Source organism: Bombina bombina, chromosome 7, assembly GCF_027579735.1.
Source record: "Bombina bombina isolate aBomBom1 chromosome 7, aBomBom1.pri, whole genome shotgun sequence".
Lineage (NCBI taxonomy): Eukaryota > Metazoa > Chordata > Amphibia > Anura > Bombinatoridae > Bombina > Bombina bombina.
In genome coordinates this window covers 553,283,305-553,296,411 of record NC_069505.1, presented here as the reverse complement: position 1 = coordinate 553,296,411, position 13,107 = coordinate 553,283,305, and the positions used below count along the sequence as shown (strand labels likewise).

Below are 13,107 nucleotides of genomic sequence, written 5' to 3'. Positions count from 1 at the left end.
TAAAGGGACATGAGACCCTTTTTTTTCTCTTTCTTTCATGATTCAGATAGAAAATACAATTTTAAACAATTTTCCAATTTACTTCTATTATCAAATTTGTTTAATTATTTTTGTATCCTTTGTTGAAGGATAAGCAGTAATCTACTGGGAGCTAGCTGAACACATCTGGTGAACCAATGACAAGAGGCATATATGTGCAGCCACCAATAAGCAGCTAGTTCCCAGTAAAACCTTCCTAGTTATGTTTTTAAAAATAGGATGCCAATTATGCAATTAAAATTTGGTTATAGAATTAAATTGGAAAGTTGTTTAAAATGATATGCTCTATCTGAATCATGAAAAAAGTAGGGTTTCGTGTTCCTTTCAAGGGACAGTAAACACCTTGAGATTTAAATATAAAATGTTTAGTTATGTGTAATAAAACAACTTCAAAATATAGATGAGATTCCTAGGAAAGGAAACTCATCGGTGTCTGACCTACTTGCCAGAGAGCTGCCAACTTCATCACCCTATGCTTAGAGACAGGGTCGGCTCTAAGGGGGGGCATTGGGGGGCAATGCCCCCTCAAATGAAATGCTGTGCCCCCTAGGGCAAAAGAAGTGATTTAAAATTTATTTTTATTTTTTTTACATTTTAAAAGTGACGGAACATCCAGGGTCCCAAATGTCGCATCAACCATTTGCAGCCACTGGACCCTGGAGATCCCCCACTGGAGGGCCCAGCTAATCTCTTTACTCTCCTCTATTTACAACCAGATAACAAATAAAGTTGCATTTCCCTGCTGGTGCTCTCACAGTTAACCTAGGGCTTGCAATGCCCCTCCTCCGGCTAGCCCACTTACTACAGAGCTGAAGTCAGATGATGACATCATCAGACCTCTGCAGGAAGTGCTGGGAGAAGCTAACAGTCAGTGAGAGGGAAGGCAGAAGTAATTTTGTGAAAACACAGCCGTATAACCAATGTGTGTGTGAGAGTAGTATCACTTCCCTATTGTGCTTTATATCCTGGCAGCCACAGATAAAGAAGCAAATTGGGAATTCCTTGGTTTCCCCACTGCAGGTCACACAAAACAAGTGTGCATTGTGCCTGCTTTATCTGCAGTGATCAGTGTAAAATGTGTGTCAGATTATAGGTGCTCACATACACACACTTCAAATGTAGCTGTGGGACAATGAGTGAAATAGCCTTATGTTTATTATTTACATGTTTCAAAACATCTCCTATTTGTCCCCAAGGTTGTTTTATTATATATATATATATATATACATACACACACATACATACACACAATACACAGGTGGGAACAGTGCATTTTCTGTCATTTATAAGCCCTAGATTTATTAAAGCTGAGGCGGACAGGGGCGCGTATACGCGCCCCTGTACGTCTCAGCTCGCCGGTGGTGGGGCCAAATTACCTGCAGGTATTCGCCATTGCACACGAGCGCAATTTTGCGCTCGTTTGCAATAACGCCCCCTGCCCGCGCACAGCCAATCAAGCTTGGGCAGGAGCTGTCAATTTCCTCGATCTGACTAGAGGAGATTTAATTTTGACACCTTAGAGGTGGCGAAGAGGTTAGGGAAGCGGCGGTCTGGTGACCGCTGCTTGATAAATTACGGCGAGCAAGTTCTTGTGAGAACTTGCAGCCGTAGGGCTTTAATAAATCTAGCCCTAAATGTTACCTAAACTATCAAAAGCACAAATTAATTACATAATTTAAAAGAAATGAATTTAATGATAATTTGTGCAACAAACATTGAAAAAAAAATATTAACTCGTTTTTAGCTTGATATGGGCTTACATTTTAGCCGAGTGGTCAGTAAAATCAGCCGGTGATGTGCCCATTAATTAAGTCCTGGGGAGAACACAGTGAAAGAAAAGGAACAAGACAGCAAAACACCTCCCAGATCAGTATAGTACCACAAACTGGAAAGTGGTTAATCCTTGATGCTAATAGAAGCCATATTTACTTCTATGGGATTTACAAAACATTATCTGTGGCCTATGCTTACGCCTGTGCAAACCCCTTTACCATTACACCTTAATCAACTTGATGTAAATCCTCCCACCACAATCCTGATTGGTTCATCTATTATATATTGGCATTATTTATGGAAGGACCCATGGGTGTGATAGGAGGTTTGCAGTAACCAATCAGAATACTATGAGGGCCCAGTTTTTAGAATGAGCTATCCAACTAGAGTCCTGAGTAATTAATCTCTTAACTATATATGTGGGAAAGATCATTGGATTTTATATGAGGTAACCAATCAGATTTTTATGAGGGCTCAATTTTGACAATGAGCTCTCCCACTTCATTCCTAATTGGTTAATTTCTTATGTATGGGGTTTTGTGTGTAAGGGTGATATGGGTAGTTTGCAGTTGGAACAGTAGGGGTTATGTAATAGGAATAGTTTGGATCATTTCAACCAAACATAAGTAGTAACTGGTGACACACACATTGTGTACGGTTATTAAATAATAGCCATTTGCTTGTGGTACAAATACAAAAATGTAGCTGCAATAAAAAATGTGCCTTATATTTTGATACTTCCTTAATCTTGTGACATATGCCTTTTTATCACTATCTATCATATTCTGGATACAACAAATTCAGTATCTTGCCTTGTTTTGTGCTTTACAATTTAACAATAAAGTTTGAATTTGCCTTACTCACTGGCTGCCATTTTGTTTGTTTTTTAAAGGTCAATCCGTTGTTGATCCGTGAGAGAAGAAGCGACCCAACCAGAACTAAATTCTTGAGACGCACAGTCAGTGTCCCCGTGGAGGGGAAACCACTTGACGAATACGGTAGTGTCAATATAATTTTGCTCATATTTGTGTCTTAAGAGGGGACGTACAAGTCCTTACAGCAACAGTTAAATAATAAAATATTAAACATTTTAAGTAAACAGCCATACCTATAAAAAGACGCACGTGTTCCTGTTCTAATAAACACAGAGAGCACATTTGCCTCTGGCATTTCTGATTGCCCTTTGATTGCACGCTCCGGTGCATTTATCTCGTAACATCTCTAGATTGCTGTAGGCACACACATGCATCCGTACCTGAAAGATGCGCAGGAACGTGCAATTAGAGGACAGTGGAACAAACCAGAACAGGACAGGAATGCCTGATTCTTTTTAAAGGTAAGTGTATGCTGTTTACCTGAAGCACTTGTTTTTAAACCTGTTCTTAGGCCCTTCCTAACAGGCCAGATTTTCAGGATTACCTTGGATGAGAGCAGCTAAAATAACCATGTTTACTCATCAGCTGATAATTTCACCTGTGCTCCAGTTCAGATATCCTCAAAATCTGGCCTGTTAGGGAGGTCTGAGGGCAAATTTGAAAACCATTGACCTAAACAGACCAAATAGACAAAATTGTAATTTTCCTGAGTGCATGACAATGTTAAATAGCGGCATTTTTGGACTAAAAATGCCTCTAGTAAAGCCTATCACGGTGTCAGCAGTTCATGTACATCTGGTGTGCATGCTCTCATTCAAACACCTGCTCATTAAAGGGACTTTAAACCCAATTTTTTTATTTCATGATTTAGATAGAGAATACAATTTTAAAGAGCATTTTAATGTACTTCTATTATCTAATTTGGTTCATTCTTTAGATATCCTTTGTTGAAGAAATAGCAATGCACATGGTTTAGCCAATCACATGAGGCATCTAGATGCAGCCACCAAACAGCAGCTACTGAGCCTATTTAAATATGCTTTTCAACAAAGGATATTAAGACAATGAAGAAAATTAGAGAATATAAGTAAATAGGAAAGTTGTGTAGAGTTGTATTCTCTTTCTAAATCATAAAAGAAAACAATTGTGTTTTACGTCCCTTTAAGTCAGCAGTGGCATCTATTGCATCATATACCCTAACGCAGACTCTGAGCTGATGCAGTTTTTGAATGCTGATGCATAGGGCATTGCAGAAAATGTGTGTATGCTGCTGAATCCTTGATAGCTTTAAAGGGACAGTCTAGTCAAAAATAAACTTTCATGATTCAGATAGGGCATGTAATTTTAAACAACTTTCCAAATTACTTTTATCATACATTTTGCTTTGTTCTCTTGGTATTCTTAGTTGAAAACTAAATCTAGGTATGCTCATATGCTAATTTCTTAGCCCTTTAAGGCCGCCTCTTATCTCAGGGCATTTTTACAGTTTTTCACAGCTAGAGGGCGTTAGTGCATGTGTGATTAACATTGTGCTCACGCATGTGAAGTTACCTAGGAGTCAGCCCTGATTGGCTAAAATGCAATCTGTCAAAAGAACTGAAATAAGGGGGCAGTCTGCAGAGGCTTAGATACAAGGTAATCACAGAGGTAAAAAGTATATTAATATAACAGTGTTGGTTATGCAAATCTGGGGAATGGGTAAAGGCATTATATATCTTTTTAAACAATAAACATTTTGGTGTAGACTGTCCCTTTAACTAGAAGCAATTTTTCTAACGAAAATAAATTGCTAAAATGATTCTATTCAAAATTTGAAAAGCACTTGTGCACATTTCCATTTAGCTTATTATATCCAATTAAAATGCCTCATATTTTTAACTGCTGCATTAGGAAATTTTATGTCCCTTTTATATTAATGTGACATAGAAAGAAAATACTATTATGATATTTTTGTGACATTTTAATACAATAATAAAATGATTTTATTTGTTAGATAATTTTATTACTTCACAAATGCTTCTTGGTAACTATAATCCCCCACAAAAATAATGATTGTATATTCAGGAGTGGCAGTGCATTGCGAAATAGATGTTAAAATGTGTTCAACCCCCTTGTTTGTCTATAATTAGGGGTACTGCGTAGAGCCCAGTAATCAGCTAGCGCTACCCAGGTTCTGAACTAAAAATAGGTCGGCTCCCATGCTTACATTCTTACGTTTTTAAATAAAGATACCAAGAGAACAAATAAAATTTGGTAATAGGAGTAAATTAGAACGTTGCTTAAAATTGCATGCTCTATCTGAATCATGAAAGTTTAATTTTGACTAGACTGTTCCTTTAAAAGCCCTTTTTTTATCTTATTCATGCTCAGTTAAAGGGACACTGAACCCAATTTTTCTTTTGTAATTCAGATAAAACAGCAATTTTAAGCAACTTTCCAATTTACTCCTATGATCAATTTTTCTTCGTTCTCTTGCTATCTTTATTTGAAAAAGAATGCATCTAAGCTATTTTTTTGGTTCAGACCATGGACAGCACTTTTTTATTGGTGGGGGAATTTATTCACCAATCAGCAAGAACGACCCAGGTTGTTCACCAAAAATGGGCCAGCATCTAAACTTACATTCTTGCATTTCAAATAAAGATACCAAGAGAATGAAGAAAATATGATAATAGGAGTAAATTAGAAAGTTGCTTAAAATTGCATGCTCTATCTGAATCACGAAAGCAAAAAATTGGGTTCAGTGTCCCTTTAAATGCAAAAAAAAAAAGCTGGAAGCTGCCTGTGATTGGTGACTGTGTACAACTTTTACTCCTTGTTAGTTCACCAGCATTTTCATTCTCTGTCTTGAGCTGAAATACGTGTGGCCATGTGCACAAGTTTAAAACATAAGCCTGATGATCTAAAGCTCTCAGCTCCAGCAAGATGATTTAACAAGATCTGTTTGTGCTACAAAGGCCACGACGAGATGATCTAAAGACACATTTTACACTGTGAGCTGTGTATCTCACTAAGGGTTTAGGGTTGCCAGGTGTCCAGTATTCATCTGGACAGTTCAGTAGTTTAGCAGGCTGACTTGTAAAAACCTCAATGCTTTATAGAGTAGAAAGAAGTAAGAGGTAGTTAAAAGGGTCAAATCACTTCTGTTTATGTGTGTTACTCTCAGCCAAAGAGGTACAAATATTTATATAATAATTTGTATATTACTGTCAGCAAAGGCGTAAAATGACTGTTCTGTTGTGAAAAATATGCATTGTGAAATTAAGAGTGGGGGCTAAGGTATAGCTTTTGGTGGGTACTATTGTGTGACCCTACAGACTATTGTGTCCAATCACTGACAGATTGTCCAGTATTTTTGTGGAGGACAGTAACCCTAGTAAGGGTTTTGCCCTACATATCTGTATGCAATAGTGCAGGGATTTATTACTGCCTAAGCAAACAAGGCACATGCCTAGGGCGACAAATGAAAGGGGGGCAGCACTTTTTTACATCATAGAGCGTAACAAATCTAGGAGCTTTTAAATTAACCTGTGGTGCCCTGTTTTTGATGTTCCAAGTGCATCCACTTCTTGCTCCCTGCAGCCATCACCTGCTGTTACCAGCCACACCTAAATTTAGCTAGGTGTGACAGGATCCTTTCTAGGCCACGCCGCAAAGAACTACATGCCCCAGAATGCCGTGTGGCCAGAGTGGGTGCGACTTGGTCTGCTTGTAATTGTCGGCCTGGTTAAATATATATGCACACACATCACATAAACTTGGGGGGGGGGGGGGGTGCATTTGAATTTTGAGTACCTAGGGCAGCACAAAGTAATTAAACATTTTTTGTGGGATACATTATGAGTTTAATGTATCTTAAAGAGGTAAATTGTAACAAAAACATTAGTAGAGACAGTCAACCTGAGAATTTAAAATGTCAGCTGGTCACCAATTTACTAGGTGCTCTCTTCAGCTTCTACAGCATCTTCAGTTTTACCAGCGTCTTTCGTTCCATTCAGAACGTTATACTCCTGATTTTTCTATCATCCATATGGTAGACCAGTGCTTGAATGTTGACATTTCTGCCTGAAGTAAAGCTGTTTAAATGAACACAGCAGTATCAGCTGCTTACTTCTTACTAATGCTCATTGACTAATAGGTACTTCCTACTAAAGTTCATTGACTAATAGGTACTTCCTACTAAAGTTCATTGACTGATTGGTACTTCCTACTAGACTTCATTGGCTGATAGGTACTTCCTACTAGTGTTCATTGGCTAATAGGTACTTCCTACTAGAGGTCATTGGCTGATATGTACTTCCTACTAGAGTTTAATTGGCTAATAGGTACTTCCTACTAGAGTTTGTTGGCTGATAGGTACTTCCTACTAGAGTTTATTGGCTAATAGGTTCTTCCAACTAGAGTTCATTGACTGATATGTACTTCCTACTAGAGCTCATTGGTTAATAGCTACTTCCTACTAGAGTTTAATTGGCTAATAAGTACTTCCTACTAGAGTTCATTGGCTGATAAGTACTTCCTACTAGAGTTTATTGGCTAATAGATACTTCCAACTAGAGTTCATTGGCTAATAAGTACTTCCTACTAGAGTTCATTGGCTAATAGGTACTTCCTACTAGAGTTCATTGGCTGATAGGTACTTCCTACTAGAGCTCATTGGCTAATAGTTACTTCCTACTAGAGTTCATTGGCTGATAGGTACTTCCTACTAGAGCTCATTGGCTAATAGTTACTTCCTACTAGAGTTCATTGACTGATATGTACTTCCTACTAGAGTTTAATTGGCTAATATGTACTTCCTACTAGAGTTCATTGGCTGATAGGTACTTCCTACTAGAGTTTATTGGCTAATAGGTACTTCCAACTAGAGTTCATTGGCTAATAAGTACTTCCTACTAGAGATAATTGACTAATAGGTACTTCCTACTAGAGTTCATTTGCTAATAGGTACTTCCTACTAGAGTTTATTGGCTAATAGGTTCTTCCTACTAGAGTTCATTGGCTGATAGGTACTTCCTACTAGAGTTCATTGGCTAATAGGTTCTTCCTACTAGAGTTCATTAGCTAATAGCTACTTCCTACTAGAGTTTATTAGCCAATAGGTACTTCCTACTAGAGTTCATTGGCCAATAGGTACTTCCTATTAGAGTTCATTGGCTAATAGGTACTTCCTACTAGAATTTTACCTTGGGTGAGAGCAGGTAAAATAACCATTTAATCAGCTGATTATTTCACCTGTTCTCTCATTTAAATATATTAAAAATCTGGCCTGTTAGGGAGGCCTGAGTACAGGTTTGAAAACCATGGATCTATAGTGACTATATTTTTCTTTTAAAAGGAAATCCTTATGTAAAATGCAATTCTGTCACATTTTCTTTGTGACAATAAAAGTGCCATTGGAAAATGGTATGGCATTAAAAATGGAGGTGACACGCCTCTACCAATTGGTACAGCTGCAACACAGAATGTTGTGGGCTATATTTTTGCTATGGCAAGATTGTTGTCATAGGATTAGTGTTATAGTTGTTAGTTAACCCATTGGATGCCAGAAAGGGCTGCAACCGTAATGCCAGCACTATCCATAAACCCTAACCTTAACCCTAACCTTTAATGGCATTATTAATGCAATAGTTATATTATAATATTTATGGGCAGTGCAACATTGCGCCTATGGCAAAATCATCATGTGATTGATACAAGTGTGATATATTTGGTATCATCGTTGCATCATGACTGTGACATTCTTGCACAGAAATTATTGATAGAAACTGTAAAATACTTACATGAGTGCAACTCTGTTGTAGATTTACATCATTACTTCATGTGACTGGTCACCGATTATTATTGATCTTCGCTACTAAAAGGACCACTAAACACAGTAGTAAATGCATAATAAAAAGACAATGCAAAATCACTTTGTTTGAATTTCGAGTTCTAGATTCCTTTCTGACAAATTTTAAAGTTAGTTCTTTTTTCCCTCCCACTGCATCATGTGACAGCCATCAGCCAATCACAAAATTGCATATACGTATATTCTGTAAATCTTGCACATGCTCAGTAAGTGCTGGTGCTTCAGAAAGTTTGTATATATAAAGAGTGTGCATATTTAGAAAATGGATGTGCATTAGAAAGTTGTTTAAAATTGTGAGCTCTATCTGAATAAGTTTAATTTTGACTTGAGTGTCCCTTTAACTTATCCCGTTCTTAGGCAATTTCTTCAGACCAGTAATTAAACCCCTCAAAATGGCATAGGCTTGCACACTAGCTTTTAACCCATTCCCTGATTCAGATTCCTAGACCCTTTGCCATCCGACAAGATCTTCAGATCAGTCATTAAATCCTTCATAGACCTGCAAAAAAAAATTTAAATCCATTCCTTGATATAGATAGAGGTTTATGTGCCAGTAGTTAACCCCTTCCTAACCAAGTTCTTCAGAGCTGTAATTAAGTGATTCACAGCAACATATAACTGCAAACAGTTTTGTTAAATTATTCCTTGGTATAGATTCCTAGAGATGTGTGTTCCAAAAGTTAACCCCTTCCCAACTAAGAGGTTCTTCAGAGCAATAATTAAAGTGACAGTCCACTTCAGACTTTTTATGGTTTAAAAAGATAGATAACCCCTTTAACAACCATTCCCCAGTTCTGCATAACCAGCACTGTTATATTAATATGCTTTTTACCTCTATGATTACCTTATATCTAAGATTAAAGAATAAAACATACCCAATTTTCCATAAAACTTAGCTTTTATTCCAATTGAGATATAAAATCACAGGAGGCTCACACAAACATATTGAGGTGTGAATCAAGTAAGTCTTACGCATTTCGGCCGTGCGGCCGTAGTCACAGCCATAGCTACCTGATATTTACACCTGCCTTTTAAAACAAGTAAAAGTGCATGATAGACTGGTGTACAATGTAACCCCACCTCATTATCACCGTTAGAACACAGCAACTACTTAATTACTCTATGTCAGCTAAATCAGCACTAAAGAAAACAGTATATAAATGATACAGATTATCCAAAAATCATGTACACAATAATAATATTGTTTGCTAGATCCTATCATCAAGTGTATGTATAAAACATGGCAAAAACAATATATCCTATACCTTTTTTCCCACATGACAGATGTAATATAATTGCAACAGTGAAACAGAGCAGTGAAACACAATAGGTTACCTATGCATATCATTAATATAATTGATAGTTGTATGCTGGAACGTTAACTACCGTAGTTACATGAATTATATCTTTGTATCATTGCTTTTACCATATAGGTTGATAATGTATTTAAGTCTCTGCAGACTACCCTTATTTCAGTTGTTTTGACAGACTTGCATTTTAGCCAATCAGTGCTGACTCATAACTAACTCCACGGGAGTGAGCACAATGTTTTCTATATGGCACCCACTAACTTTCACTATGACATAGATCTGCAAACTATTTTTATAACCCATACCCTGATATAGATTCCTAGAGTTTTGTTTTTAATCCACAGATCAGGCTTTCATGATATGCAAAACTGTAACTAATCCCTCCACTGCTAAAGAGACCAAGAATAGCATTTTGCTTTGCGCAGTAAATTGCAGAGCACCGATTAACACCTTTAATGTCATATATATGCAGTGCTTAGGTTTTACTTGCTCAGCAGAGTTGCGATTAACTAATTTCCTGCTATGTTTTCTGCAAAACAATACTTTGCCCTCTGCAAGCGAGGCCTATGGGGCAATAATTAACTCCTTCCTTACACAATGTCTTGAACCCTCTTCCCTGCTATAGATATTATTGGTTAGCCTCTCTCCTGTCAAATGCCCTTTTTTTTCTGTATATAGAAATCCGCTAAAACAGCTCTATATTGAACGGAAATACAAAGGACATAGTGACCTAGATTTGTAGATTCTCGTGTGTTGGCCAAGAGGCCTTATTGTAAAGGCAAAATAACGTTTCAAATTCATTCAAGTATCACTTTTGCAATGTTTTTTGTTAGTAGGTGGTCCTGCTATTAACATCTGTAGTTGTGTGAGGTGTCCATCAAATAATGCAAGCGATAGGAAATGATCAACATATGCTGAAATGACAATGTCCAGCTGTTAGTTGTAAATACTCAATGTAATGGTTCCTTTGGTTAAAGTAAATGTGCAGTTTATCCGCCTGAGCTGTGCCTTGATCAACACAAGTCCACGTTTGTTTTTTTTGGGGGGGGGCTATATTCCGGACCTCTTCCCAGGGAGCTTTCAATCGTAGAATAGACTGCAGGAATCAATGCCCACTGCGTATTGTCTTCTCTCCCGGTATTGGCCACAACTCTACCTCGACAGTTCACATAACATTACAGCTGCTTGGTGTTCCCTGTGAACCTACATCACCAAATTTACATGACCTACTGCTCCAATCCAGGGCTATATGCCCGGAGTATGGGGAGATGCTGTTGTTCTGGTATACACCTCTCAAAACAAAGTAGTGCACAACGGTTCCATAAATAAAACTTCAATACTTTATTAATTGCATATAGCACATTAAAGCAAAAGGATGAGTTCACAGACAAGCATATATAGTCCAGGGTATGGAAATGACTGCTTATGTGTTTCGTTTCACATCGTAATCATAGCTAAAATCCATCTGTACTCAACCACATATTTTAAAAGCCAGTAAATAATATCTCGCTTATCACTTCTGACTACAAGGAAAAAGAATAATTACAAACATACAACTTAGAAAACAGGTTATATAAATGTTTGTAGCTGTAAAATATTCCCATGTCTGTTTTGTTATGGAATTGTAGTCTTGACAAATAGAATTAAAGGTGTCTCTATAGGCTGGCCATTGGTGATCCAGAGGGGCGATTTTAAAGACTATATACCCACAATCCTTCAGCTCCTATAGGCTTATTATTCATATGCTAGTTTCACTATTGTATTGTAACAAACAAGATTGAGTTTTGGTTGACACATGTAAATTGTATTGTCATGGGATCATTTACATTTCACCTTCACCGTAGAGTGCAATGCTACTATTAAAATTCGGCAGGGTCACAGAGGTAGCACCTCCCACAGAGGAGTATAGTAAAACGCCTATTGGTGAGACTGCCTTCAAACACTGCTTTCAGCCCTTTATAACACCAATCTATATCGTGATTCAGATACCTTTATAATTTAGTGCTATTTTGAGGATGCGTACAACATCTGGCCCATACAGAGTAATGAGGCTTTCTAAGATACAGAAACTCACAGGGGAGAGTGAAGTTAACAGGGGAGCACTTGGCACTGATATAAGTTCTTAGTTTGCAGCAAATACAAATTAAACCGAAAATATGACCCTCCTACATTTGGAATCTGACAGGCTTATTTCATATAGAATACAAAGTACAATGCAATTTGTAAAAGAGACACAGCAATTGTTATAAAGAGTATAATCCTTACTTGTTAAAGTTACACAGAAATATTCAAAGCACAATTTGTAAAATCACAATTCTAAATACACTGTTGTATACAAAATCTAAATTTACTAAAACACAAAATAGAAAGTGCAAAGATTAAGTTTAATAAAACTTTAATGACAAAATATAAACTCCACTAGCAGAGGCGGGGAATCTCGATTTACAATAAAGAAAAATAATAAACTTTGTATTTAGCATTATAAATATGAATGTCAGTGTTTTTTTACACGTGTAGTGTAGTTTTATGACTATTTCTACTGTGCACCTTAAATTGTTCTTTCCTGCACAATTTCATTCCGAATAATTTAATGACAAAATATAAACTCCACTAGCAGAGGCGGGGAATCTCGATTTACAATAAAGAAAAATAATAAACTTTGTATTTAGCATTATAAATATGAATGTCAGTGTTTTTTTACACGTGTAGTGTAGTTTTATGACTATTTCTACTGTGCACCTTAAATTGTTCTTTCCTGCACAATTTCATTCCGAATAATATTTTTTCCGTATAATATGATGTTTACGGAATAATTTTGCTACCATTTTTAATGTGATTAAACAATACAGAGCTAGATTACAAGTGGAGTGCTAAATTATCACACGCCCACAAATGGGCAAATTCGCTCATTTGCAGGCACACGATAAAAAAACAGTAATTACAAGTGGAGCGAGCTTGTGGTAGCAATTAGCGATCAGAAAATTAATCAGAGATCAGATCTCTGGTTATCTTTCTAAAAGTGCCCTAAATGCCCTCAAAATATAGGGTATTTTTTCATTAAAAAAAACGTCACTAGGCAGTTTTAAGGGGTTAAAAGTTGGCGGGTGTGGGGTGTTAGAAAAAAAAAAATATCACTGAAAAGTGCCTTTACATTGCAGTCTATGGGAACTGTGTTTTCCCTGTAAAGATATACGTATATGCTTATATACATATATATTTATGTGTTTATATGCTTATATACATATATTTCTCTTGTAAG

At 36.9% G+C, this 13,107-nt stretch overlaps 1 protein-coding gene across 1 annotated transcript in view; it reads left to right on the top strand.

Moving 5' to 3' along the window:
• Positions 1-13,107, top strand: part of SYNGAP1 (synaptic Ras GTPase activating protein 1) — a 620,999-nt gene that overhangs the window by 84,039 nt on the left and 523,853 nt on the right. Inside the window, exon 2 of the mRNA XM_053721876.1 lies at positions 2,705-2,810. Within this exon, the coding sequence (XP_053577851.1) occupies positions 2,705-2,810 (106 nt within the window). The remainder of the gene's footprint in view (positions 1-2,704; positions 2,811-13,107) is intronic.